Source organism: Hypomesus transpacificus, chromosome 10, assembly GCF_021917145.1.
Source record: "Hypomesus transpacificus isolate Combined female chromosome 10, fHypTra1, whole genome shotgun sequence".
Lineage (NCBI taxonomy): Eukaryota > Metazoa > Chordata > Actinopteri > Osmeriformes > Osmeridae > Hypomesus > Hypomesus transpacificus.
In genome coordinates this window covers 3,646,177-3,658,481 of record NC_061069.1, presented here as the reverse complement: position 1 = coordinate 3,658,481, position 12,305 = coordinate 3,646,177, and the positions used below count along the sequence as shown (strand labels likewise).

Here is a 12,305-nt window from a genome sequence, read left to right as displayed (position 1 = left end):
TTTGGATGCTTAGGAACATGTCATACTTTTCTTTCTTGGTGTGCATAATGCCAGATTGTTTGTGGAAACCTATGCTTTGTCATTAGGTCATTTCTGATACCTATAGGGTCCTCAGTCATTTTGGAAATCTTTCATACTGCATGCTGAGAACCAAAACCAAAGCTCTCTTTAGAAGCACCATTAAGTACTACCAAGCCAGAAACATGGGCTTCATCACAGAACATCCACATTTTTATCAATGTCTGTATTGTTTGCAAACTTGTAGACCTGTGATGTCTTGATTGACATTGAAGAAGAATTTAACAATGGGAATGGTGTTCTTTGATTAACAATCAGGCATGATGCACAATAAGTGAGGAAACTGTGCAAAACCAACCCCTAATGTTAGCAAAACTATGGAATTACCCTTTAAATTCCAGGTGTACTATATTTGATGATAAACTTTCAGGAGACTGGTAGTACAAAGAAATGCCAGCTGAGCTTAAGGGAGGAGACCTCCTGTAAATTGAAGATGTGTTTATATTTCCTAACATTGAACAGTCTTTTTCATCCAAGTGGAATAGTGGAGCACAGAGCTGTACAGTTTGAGCCGTGGATCGTCCAGGCTAATATGCACATGCTCCATGCGATCCTAGTTGTATATATGAGACTTTATAGATCTGTGTTTGATCAGAGTTTGGAGAGTTTGAGCGAGTGGTGTCTTTCACCCTAGTTCAGAGTTCAATATTCCAGAAGGTAAATTCCAATCTTGAGTTTGCTTCTCTTTATATTTTGTTATTCCACCTCCTGGGCCACATGACGATGCTGTATCTTTATTTTCTCTTAGTTTTGTTTGTTGTGCGGATAAACAGAATGAGGACGGAACATTGCTTTACCTTTTTTGTTTTTGTTTAGTGATGACTGATAATAAAAACCTGGTAAAGGGCCTTTCTAATTTGTATTTTGTTGCTATACTGTATTGAAGTTTCATTGTATATGCAAGTATACAATGATGATGGTGAGGTAAAAAAAAATGTACTCATACAAATGAATGAGACAACCAGTGTTCTGTGACCATCTCTTCACGCCACTTTTCTCAAGATGCATCCGAAAATATGATCTGGAAAATGATTTATAACTACGTGGATAGTGCACTCTTATATAATGCCAAATCAAGGCTTCAGAATGAATCGTTTTATTGGGTGAATGAAGTCAGGACAGAATATTTAGTTATCTGGAAGTAAACACAACATCACAAGTTTGGTTTCAAGGTACATTTTTTGAAGCATTTACTGGAAGGACCCTGGACAATCATTAGCTTGAAAAACAGGTTTCCACCCACATTCTCCCCACCACCACCCAACATTAGATTGAATAAAAACGTTTGTATTTACTCAACTAGAATGGATTCTTGTGTCATTTCTGATTAAATGGGCAGAATAGGATGTCTTTGGTTCAACTGCTTAGTTCTCTGAAGGCAGTGGTTGGTAAGCATTTGAAGAACCAAAAAGACTCAATAATCTGTTTTGCAGGAGAGCTATAATTGTTACCAGATTTTCCCAAATATTGAAATAACCTGTTCTTGTTTGTCGAATAATTAAATTTCTATACAATTTTCCAAAGTTCAGTGTCATAGTATACAGTTGTCTTTGTAAAAACAACCCAATCAAAATCATATTTTTTATTTATAGATGGTCAACAACACAGTAGACTAAAGGGGCTTCCACCTTGTAGCACCCAATAATGTTGTAACTTCCTGAAAACCAAATAACGCCTGAAAGTGTAATAAAATTCCAACTTAAATTGATTGGAAATGTGATAAATGCCCAGTGATGCAATAGCATGACCACTAATGTAACAAAATGTGTTGGGCTCTACACCTGCATCAGCCTCATCTTTTCCCCCAGCAACTTAGGCTGGATGGTGTTGAAGGCACTAAAGAAAAAACTATTCTCACCATGCACCCAGCTACACCCAGGTAGGAGTAGGATTTAGCATTGTCATATGTCAATCTTAATCGGTAGGTCAACTCTGACCTTACTAATTCTTACACAGTTTTCTCATGTTTCTATATGGCTGGATTTTGATTCTTGGCTTGCGTCTTGTAGGTCTCCTTTTTACCCAGTGTGTATGCTCAATTTCATGTTTTAGACTGGGAAGAAAGCTGTCAGGAAAATGTACAAGGACTGCCTTTTGTATTCATCTACCTGCTTTTTTTTGTATACCAGCTGTTGTGTCTTATCTGCATTTTGTCAGTTTGATTCACCATCAAAATGAGATCTCAGACTTTGCAGTAGACCATTTCCAAGTCTTCGATCTATTCATTGTTCTAGACTAGAGTCCTAAATGTTACTCTCTCCATTTAGCTGACTGATAAATGTGTATAAACTTCAGAAACGAGGTTATATTCTCAGTGGACTTTTTTTTCTGACACAATAATCAACACACAATATACTGTTGGACAAGGGATGGAAATCAATGACTAATCAATTAGTCTTATTCTGGGTCTAAATCCACTGCTTACTTGGTTAAACGTTTCCGGACTGTTATCGGGAGGGGCTTGCACAATGATTAACTTGGACTGAACAACATATGTATCAACGCATGATTCTCACTACCTAAGCAATGGTATTTGCATTCAGGTTGGATCCTTCTCTACATTCTGATGAAATGGACAGACTAGGGTGTCTTCTATTCGTTCTACTGTTTAGTTCTCTTGAGGTGGCGGATGGTAAGAGTGTTTACATTTCACATTCTCCATTAACTTCTGTGTGTTTATTTTATCTTCAAGCCTTGTAGGTCTCCAGAAATTGGGGATTTATCTCCTGTTAAAATTATAATTTTTCTTCAAATGAACTGTAAATGGTGGATGATGGACAGGTACACATTAACTTGTTTGTAAACCGAATATTCTAACCACTGAAATGTAAACTTTTGTGATATATCCTGTATTTAAGGTAACTTCAAAAGAAACTGTCAACATTCATATAACCGTTGTCACCAACTAAATTAGCATTTTTCTAACCAATCTTAGGTCAAGGTTCAAAATGCTCCAAACCATCTTTGAAAAATGGCTATTTTGTCCCAGAAAAAGACACTTATCAGCATAGCAGTGACATTACATATGCCTGTGAAAAGGATTATGAAAGAAGGGGAGAGGGATGGTGGGGTACTAGCAAATGTGTTAATGGCACATGGTCACCTGAACCTGTATGTAAAGGTAAGTCTTTCATGATGGCATACGCTTTGTGTCGTGGCCCACATGGACATAAAACACAAATCATAATTCAAAAATACAACGTACATGAATGAACATACAGCCTACCTTCTGCAAATAACCAAATAATGATTTTTGTACTTTCTAGACAGTTGGAGGATTTTGATTCTGTTCAGCCTTCAAAGCATTTTTTGCTGTTATTATTTTCATATGAAAAGCATTGTGTCCTGTACCAAAAGTCCCTGATGCTTGAATTTACATTAGGAGAACGTGTTTTCTGTTTCAACACATGGATGAACATTGTTTTATTAATTTTTCAGATAAAAGTGACTGTTTTGCCCCTGATGTCCCTAATGCTAAATTCAGAAAGTTGGGAACTGAAAAATATCTAATTGAATGTGAGGCTGGATATGAAATAGACAACACCACCACTTCAACAATACTAACATGTAAGGATGGAGAATGGTCAACAGGATCATGTATTAGTAAGTATCTATTTCATAGTTGGATTGTGTAAAATACGAGTAGGAACATGTGACATGGTACAAACTTGTGTAAAATACCAGAACCACCAACCAATCTGGTGACATCCTCTCTTGCTTGGCCTTCCTCAATAGCTTACTTACAAATGGAGCACAAGTGCTTGCAAACGTAATGCATGAAGCTATGTCTATTTTGTGAATGAATAAAAACAAATGACAGTTTAATATAAGATGGTTTAGTAACATTTAGTTTGCATGTGTGTTGCCTTCCTCATCTCCAGCACATGCTGTCTGTCTGATGGTCTGCGCTCTGTTTACTCACCATCATCTCTCTTTCATCCTGTTTACAGAGAGTGCAACTTCATGTGGTGCACCTGCTTTTGTGTCTGATGCTGTTATCATCCATAAATACCAGGACATATTTGGGGATAAACAGGCAGTAGAGTATAAATGTATGGATTCCTATACTTTGGAAGGTTCTATCATAAGTGTCTGTGAGGAGGGGGAATGGAGCCCACCGCCTAAATGTCGTAAGTAAATAGACTACTCATTTATTGATGAAGTTTATGAACCAATGAATGGCAAAGTTTATGAATGGCAATCTTAAAAGTATTTTAATTATCCCTTCAGAGTTCCTTAAACCAACTGCAGCACCAAGTAAGCAGGTCAATGTTTTTATTCTTCTTAATTATTACATGCTGTAGGCTATTGAAATTTGGAGGCAGGAAAAGCACTAAAAGGACTGAATAGCCTACCTCCATATTGTATTTTGGCTTTTCTGGCTGCTGTGTTTGAAGTCAATCAAAATATTTAGCAATGTAGCACCCATCCTTAAATTGTTCTGTAAAATGTAGTGGTATTTGGTAACTCATTCTGTATTGACACTCAATCATTGAGGACCTGTCCAACCTACGCCTGCTGCTGATGACAGAACAGGTGATGAAGGACATTTTGTTTTCTCACGACACCATTGATCGTTGACAAATATGGAGTCACTGTAATCAAACTCGATCACCACAATACCGGTCCTGTAATGTGCTCCTTTAAGCGATTTGTCGACTTTTGTGTTGTAACAATGTCATTTACTGCATTTTTACGGACAGATGACGCAGGACGTACCAAACAGCCCCGGACACAACCATGTAGGCCTATGTTGTGTGTTCTCACATTATCACTTCAGAAGATTCTCAGACATTTTGCATTAAGTTGAATGAGGCTAGGCTACATATTTTCTAATCATTTTTTTGTTTGTTTCCTAGTGGAGTTCTGTGGTACAGCCCCTGATTTAACAAACGGTCTAGTCTCTAAGCTTGATGAATCAACACTGTTAATCCGATGTAGTATTTATTACACGCGTGAGGGACCAGAGCACGTTTTTTGTCTTGGAAATGGAAAGTGGTCACACCAACCCAATTGTTTAGGTATAATATGTGTACCTATATCCCTATATCTCAGAAAAAAACTTTTAACTTAACCGACTCTTCTCTCATTTCCTAAAAAGATATTGTGCACTAACCTGATTTGTTTCACACGTTTCTTCAGAACCCTGTATGATTGCCGGGACAAATCCGCCAAAAGGAGTGGCACCATTTACAGGGATACAATACATAGAGGAAGGCAACAGAAAACTATTCTACTGTCACAAGAGATGGCCCTGGGGAGGTTTCAAATATCAACATTACTATTTAGATGTTGGCTGTTACCAAGGAAAACTACGTTTTACTGAATGTGAGTGACATATAAATCCCCACCTCTCTAAATTAAACTACATAAATATTGAACAACAAACCTTTACTTCGGGATATTTGTCAAACAACTTCACTAGAGAATGTTTAGTTTTGCTTCCATGTAGGCCTTATGCTTTGTAATACAACAGTCTTATTGCTTAAAACTTAAGCAATAACATTTAGGTATTTAAAATAGCTGATTTCCCATAATTCTTTTTGTTGGTCTGCCTCGTTTACTTCAACTTGGTAAGTGAAGTATATCCTGTCCAACTTAAGACACAACAGTTGAATTCAATGTTGAAGTTGAATTGTCAAAGTAGTTTGAGTTTAGTTCTAACAAGGTTAGATGGCAGTTGTAATTATGTTCTAACGTTCCTAATGATCACAAATGGCAAGCTTAACACAGGAATATTGAAGTAATAAAGTTAAAAATATGATTGGTTATAGTAGGTCTGTGTACATCGGAAGTATGTAGAATAGAAATGTGGTTTTGATGTCAATGGTAACTGTTCATTTTCAGGTGTCAAAGGGTGAGAATCCCACCATAACATCAAACTGAAACTCCAACCAAATGAAGAGTTATTAGAAGCCTTCCAGAGGACATGATGTCGCTTTCATGTACATCAATTATAACAGATATATTATGGTCCGTATTCTCACATCATTTAAGATCATCTGCTCACATAGTTGATACAATTAAATGGCTTAAATCACTTTTGATGCTTCATGTGAATGTTGTAAACTAGGCCAACAGGACCCTTATACAACCACCATCAACACGTTGCAACACCCACAATTAAACGTAAAACCTTTTTACCAGTTTTTTTTTTTTTTAAACAAGCAAATAGTAGACATGTTATCCCCATCAGAAATGCCTTGTCAGTGATAACAATTGATTTCAATGTGGTAATAACAATACGTATAATCAGTCAAATGGTTTATATAGTCAGAGACAAACGGTGTGTTCCACCTATCAGTCACAACAACAACAAAAACAGGACCATTAACGGAACCCAATGTGTGAACATAGCTGCACAAAGTCGATATTACAGTGTGACGAACACACAGACCGATCCCTTCAATCACTTTACCTAACTTTGGGAAAGATTGGGAAAATATAGAAAAGGTGTCATTTGTTCAAAGAAGTGGCAACATTACTTGTCTCATACTACTGCAACGTTTCCAACTATAGAACATTGCATGGTTGGGGAAAACAACGACAACATGGATAATTTGTTGACAACATGGATAATGTGTCAGAGCCTTCATGCTGAGGAAGATACAAAATGCAGCTTAACTGTTAGACATTTCTGTGGTGCTAAAAAAAGTATCTAAGGTATCCAAAACATATTTGATCATAGTGCTTCTGTGACGGTATGTAACAGACGTGGACAAGTTACGTCACCAAGGTGGTTCGCCACTCGCTGGGCTCGAAAGTACGACCTCCCACTTGCCAAGCGCGACCACTACCAACTACGCCAAAGAAAAGCTAGCTCTTCATTGACGCGGGTGGCTGCTACATACCTGAAGAGTGAATTTCACGGCTTTACACCGTTACACTTCTTCTGAACTAACTCTCAGTATGTTCCTCTCCAGCTACTATGCATGTCTGTCGCTCACCGTTGCATACAAAACCTGGTGGCAGGTCGGAGGTTATTAGTGGGGGTGATCAGAGTTAGAGATATTTTGGACAGTGGGGGCAGAGTCCAGGCCGAGTAATGTACCCAGATAAGACTCCCTAGGGTCCAGCATCTGGTCTGGCCGTACTGGGTGTACTATGTTGGCAGGCTGAGGGGTCAGCGTGTACTTCTCCAGGAAGGCCAGGTCCGTGGCTGCTTGGTACCTGGTTATCTGGGCCTGGGCTTGGGGTGACGTGAGCACACCTTGGGGTTGGGTGGAGATAGCTGTTCCGTGTCTGGCCAAGTCACCTTGGACGCCCGACATGTGGACGGGCACCAGAGTGACAGGAACACGCGAGTCTGCATTGGCACTCTGGAAGACGGTCTTGGGTTCCTCAGGGAAGACTTTAGGGGGTTCCTCATATGGCAAGACGGCCATCTTGTCCTCGTTAGTTCCGGTAAGAGGCTGCTCGCTGAACTTTGTGCTGTGAACGTGGTCCATGTGGTACTTGAGCTTGTCTTTTCTCTTAAAGGTGGCACTGCAGTGGGGGCAGTTAAAGGGGCGGGCGTCCGAGTGAATCACCATGTGTTTCGTCATAGTCTTCTTAATCCGGAACGTTTGGTGGCACACTGGGCATTTGTGTGGTTTCTCACCTTTCAGAAAGACAACAATAAAATGGGTCAGATTTGAAGACAAACTAATTGAATCCGAAATCAAAGGAAACGAAACCCGTCCAAAGAAAGTGCCAACTCAAAAGGGGGAAGGGGGAGGGGGTCATCTTACCTGAATGTGTCCTAAAGTGCATCTCTAGACTGGACTTTCCCTTGAACTCTTTCTTGCAGACCTCACACTGATGCACCGCCATTTTATACCTGTATACATAAGCCTTATTCACGCATATGGTTTCAAACCACATACCAAGAAAACACTTTCATGTACACATTTTTACCGCTATTCTTGCATGCCCTTACTTTTGCCACACTTTTTCTCCCAAGTGGACACTCTTGTAATGGACAGTCAGGTGATCATGCCGTCTGAAGCATTTCCCACACTCCTCACATTGGTGCGCTTTCTCACCTGCATCCAATTAAGAGAGAGCTCAGTCCACAATTCTTTTTAATTTACATGCATACACAGCGGGTGTACACTGATACATTCCATCTATATTAACACCACAGATTATACAGATTGAACCCAGACTGGGAAAAAAGGAGATTAATGGGGACATAGAACCTGAGTGTATTTTCTGGTGTTTGGTCAGATGGTCATGACGAATAAAGGTTTTCCCACACTCGTCACACTCATAGCGTTTGTCATCGTGATGGACACGGAGATGAAGCCTATCAAAACCAAAAGGATAATGTTTGGTACATACAGAACTTAATCGATGACCACGTCACCATGGCCCTTCCGGCTTTTCTCACATCACAGTTAGGTCATTCTCACGTTCTTTGGAAAACTCCAGACATGCTTTCAGATGGTATGTTTTAGGCCTTCTTCTTGTCACTGGAGCATTACACCCACAGAGTTGTCGATATGGCGGATTTCTGCATCTCTCATCCCAACCAATGATCTGAACTCTCCAGATCCTTCAAGGTTCTTATAGGCCTCTCTTTACGGCTTCTCTAACGAGACATGCTTTCGGCCCCAATAAAGGCTGGATGTTTAGAAGGGTGGTGCAGAGGAGGGGGTACCTTGACTTTGTGTAACAGGGTTAGATATTGGCTGGAGACTGACCTATAGGAGCTGCCATGGCGGAAACTCTGCCCACAGATACTACAGAGATGAGGCTTCTCTCCACTGTGGATACGCAAATGTTCCCTCAATGTTGTTCTGTATATGTAAAGGAAAACACAACAGAGAAATACAAGTATTTTTTATGAGATTAATATCGAAAGGTCAGTATATTAATGATACAAAGTACATTTGAATGAAATTGGCTGCCTTTACAAAGGAATTGAGGCCTGGATGTTCCAACATGCAGATCATGCTGTCACACAGTCTTACCTCTCCCTCACTGATTTCCCGCAAATGAAGCAGGTCCATTTTCTCTTCCCTCCATGTGTGCATTCAATGTGTCTTTTTCTGTTGCCCGTGTCATTGAACTGTCGGCCACAGATGTCGCATGGGAATGGACCTGTGGGCAGATAAGAGGTTTATTTGGTGCTCATGTCACAACCCTACTTGTAATGTTAATATTAGCTTTAACCATTGATTAACACAATGTTTTTGAAGACTTTACGAAGCATTAAATGATTTGACAGCATTTCCCAATAGTTACAGTCAAATAAAATACATTGACTCACTCACTAAACAGTCTAACTGAAGTCAACAGTTTAAATCTTTTGGATCAGTTTTAAGGTATACTAGATCAAATAGTTCATTCGTTTAAACATGATACAAAAACTGAGGGTTTGAAGATGTTCGCACCTAAGTGGTACTTTTCTTGGTGTTTCAACCTGGCAAACCTGGACTTGAAGTAATCATCACAAAAGGAGCATTTGAAGGGTCGGTCCTGTGTGTGGAGGATCATGTGTTCCTCCAGATGAGGTCTACGTGTGAAAGACTTGTGGCAGATCTAACTCAGGGGTAAGAAGTAAGAGGATTAAGTACAATCCGGCTAATCTGGGCAACGGAACCGCAGATTCTGTTGATAAGACACCTTGTCAGCATTATTGAGGAATGAAACTTAAGGAGTCTAAACGTGTCTTCATTTGGTTCTGTTAAACCCCCAGCATTAGGATACAATCGAAGCTTACATCACATTTCCAACCTTCGCTCTTCCTCTTCTTCATTATAATAAACTCTTGGATGTGGTCTGGGTGGAACCTGTAAACATGAGGCAAGTTAACACATATCCTACTGGATACAGTTTGGACACACTGTGGTCAGTCAGAGGTTTTTGACAATCACACTTCCAACAATGTTTTCTGAGAAACAATAGTTCACCTCTTTCTTGAAAAACTATGAATAAAATGTTACTGAATGATACAGTATTTTTCAAGAAAAAGGACCAATGACTAAAGCCAGAGGGGTGGACCTGGGTTACCTTCTGACATGTTTGGACAGGGTTTTCCTGCTTGCATGGAGCTTGCTGCAGAAGGGACACTTGTGCTCCTTCCTCTGGAAGGGAGCATCGTTGTCGTGTTTCTTCTTGTGCACAGTCAAGTTGGACTTGGTGGAGTAACACTGTAGACAGACGTCACACTGGAACGGCTTCTCCCCTGTGTGGACCCTGGTGTGACTCTCATACTTCCCTAAAAACATTTGAGAAACATTACAGCCTGGGGTGTCAACCTATATCCCCATTCTGGTCTAAAGGAGAATTTTGTTTTTATGTTGCAGCACAATATACATTTACGATTATGTATCAACAAGCTAGTATGTCAACTGATGAGAGGCTAATTATTTCCTTTCTGGCCAATTCAATCATGTACCCCATCCAACCTGCTTAATGTCATTTTTCCCACCTATACGGTCAAACGTCTTGTCACACTTGGGGCACTGGAGACTTTTCTTGCTGGCGGTGTGGATTATGACTGGTGCCAGGCCCTCTGGGTATACAAGTGCATGATTAGCACTGTCAGAGGTCTGACTGTACACCTCTACCTCAGGACCAGTCTGATCTTCTGCAGTTTCCACAATTACACGTTGGTTCTCCACTTCCAACTCTTCGTCCTCCCTCTCTTCTTCATCCTCTGATTCACCACCTGAGTGAGACTTGCTTTCCTTCTTCCTGTTGTCATGTTCTTCTTTGCTGTCCTCTTCCTCTGGTAAAAAGGGGCCTGTCTCTTGCCCAACAGTGTCCTGAGATGGTTCTTCCATGTTAGCCTCTGTGGCCTCAGTGTCACTGATTTTAAATTTGGCAGGGACTTTCCTCCTTCGAGCTGACCTCCTAGCAGTTGTGGTCACCTGACTTTCTGCTGCATTCTCAACCACTGAATCCCCTTGTGTACAAATGTGACTCTTGGCCAGGTGATTCTCCAGCGACTTCTTGTAGCAAAACCTGCGGCTGCAGAAGCAACACTGTACACTAGTCTGGCTGTGGTCTATGGTGCCATCTGCTGGGACTTCAGTGTTTCTCTCAACATCTGGCTCCACCCCAGTGTTAGCCTGGGCCAGGACACAAACCACTGGTCCTTCTGTCTCGGTCAGCAGCTTTACCACATCCATCATATCCAGGAAGCGTGCTGCCTTGGTCAGGGCAGGGAGCTCCCTTTCTGACACCACAAATTCTGACGTATACAGGAAGTGCAGCAGGTGCTGGAACACAGACTCCTCGACATGGTCCAGGGTGATATGGTTTGTCTGTGGGTTCTTGGTAAGCTCAGCATGAAAGTAACTGCTACCCTGGGCCAGCACCACTTTGTGGGCACTGTACTGTTTTCCACCCACTGAGACGTGTAGGTCACAAAACCTCTGCTTGGTTCTGTCCTCATTTAAGAACTTAAGGACATTGTTACTGTGCTGCATCAAAGCCAGGTGCTTCATCTGACTATCAGGATCTGACATGACACCTGAATCCACCATGTCCCTCTGTGAACTGAGGCTTCTTCTCTGCTTAGGTGGCTGAGGTTTGTTTAATTTCCTTTTCATCGTGGTGTTCATGAGTCATTCGATTTTCCTGAAAACAGTCATAGCAGCTGGTCAAGGATATGGTGAAGACATAGTCAATGATATTGAACAGGGGCATGGTTTTCTTTAATTGGATTATTGGATTCGTTTACTCTGTGAAATTACTGCAAACAATAACATACGTTGAATTGTATAACGTTGACAATGTTATAGTTTGATGTAAGTAAAAGTGCCAAGTTTCGATGAAACGTGTTGCACACATTTTACATCACGTCTTTGACATTCTGTCTAGCTGGCTAATGCACTACCGCATTCGCTGTGCACCTCAAGGACCCCTATGTTATGTTTTCGCAATGGGCCCCCTCGGAGGAGAACTTGACAAACGACCCTTTCTGCCCCTCGGGTAGTGTAATTACTAGCGACGCTGATTCACAAGCCTACCTTAGCCGTTTCGATTCATCAGATTTGATCAAGCAACCGTGGCCGTATATATGTTGATTTTTTCGAAGAACATAGCGCTAGCTACATTATTTTATCCTGAACATCTCAAAATTGCCCCACCTTCCCAGCCTCTAAGTGTCAGACACTTAAACAAGCTGCCATTGGCCGATTCAGTTGTTATAGTAAAAAACGTGTTAATCGTGTGGTAGACAAAATAGAGCTATAGAGTAATTTATTTTGTATTACATATGTTAGAAAAATAGA

At 40.7% G+C, this 12,305-nt stretch overlaps 2 protein-coding genes across 2 annotated transcripts; one reads left to right on the top strand and one right to left on the bottom strand.

Moving 5' to 3' along the window:
* LOC124473085 (complement factor H-related protein 1-like) lies at positions 1-6,119 on the top strand. The gene is made up of 10 exons (XM_047028344.1): positions 1-2,710; positions 3,014-3,199; positions 3,517-3,681; positions 4,029-4,208; positions 4,309-4,335; positions 4,576-4,614; positions 4,782-4,820; positions 4,938-5,099; positions 5,221-5,406; positions 5,926-6,119. The coding sequence occupies exons 1-10, from the start codon at positions 2,605-2,607 to the stop codon at positions 5,937-5,939; spliced, it is 1,104 nt and encodes a 367-aa protein (XP_046884300.1). The 5' UTR covers positions 1-2,604; the 3' UTR covers positions 5,940-6,119.
* Positions 6,120-6,698: 579 nt separating this feature from the next.
* On the bottom strand, positions 6,699-12,204 carry zbtb41 (zinc finger and BTB domain containing 41). Its single transcript, XM_047028322.1, has 11 exons — positions 12,042-12,204; positions 10,496-11,649; positions 10,075-10,282; positions 9,785-9,854; positions 9,456-9,603; positions 9,033-9,162; positions 8,763-8,858; positions 8,259-8,365; positions 7,997-8,102; positions 7,809-7,897; positions 6,699-7,678 (listed from the first exon to the last, which is right to left on the bottom strand). Exons 2-11 carry the CDS (start codon positions 11,631-11,633, stop codon positions 7,062-7,064), a joined length of 2,709 nt encoding a protein of 902 aa, XP_046884278.1. The 5' UTR covers positions 11,634-11,649; positions 12,042-12,204; the 3' UTR covers positions 6,699-7,061.
* Positions 12,205-12,305: the final 101 nt, after the last annotated feature.

What these genes read in the sequence shown, in the direction of transcription:
- zbtb41 (XM_047028322.1), bottom strand. Translation starts at nt 11,633, where the DNA reads ATGAACACCACGATGAAAAGGAAATTAAACAAACCTCAGCCACCTAAG. An exon ending in CAAGACGTTTGACCGTATAG is followed by an intron (nt 10,283 to 10,495) that starts GTGGGAAAAATG and finishes AAATGTTTTTAG; the next exon opens with GGAAGTATGAGAGTCACACC. An exon ending in GGGAAATCAGTGAGGGAGAG is followed by an intron (nt 8,859 to 9,032) that starts GTAAGACTGTGT and finishes TTACATATACAG; the next exon opens with AACAACATTGAGGGAACATT.
- LOC124473085 (XM_047028344.1), top strand. Translation starts at nt 2,605, where the DNA reads ATGGTATTTGCATTCAGGTTGGATCCTTCTCTACATTCTGATGAAATG. An exon ending in TTCTCTTGAGGTGGCGGATG is followed by an intron (nt 2,711 to 3,013) that starts GTAAGAGTGTTT and finishes AACCAATCTTAG; the next exon opens with GTCAAGGTTCAAAATGCTCC. An exon ending in ACAGCCCCGGACACAACCAT is followed by an intron (nt 4,821 to 4,937) that starts GTAGGCCTATGT and finishes TTTGTTTCCTAG; the next exon opens with TGGAGTTCTGTGGTACAGCC.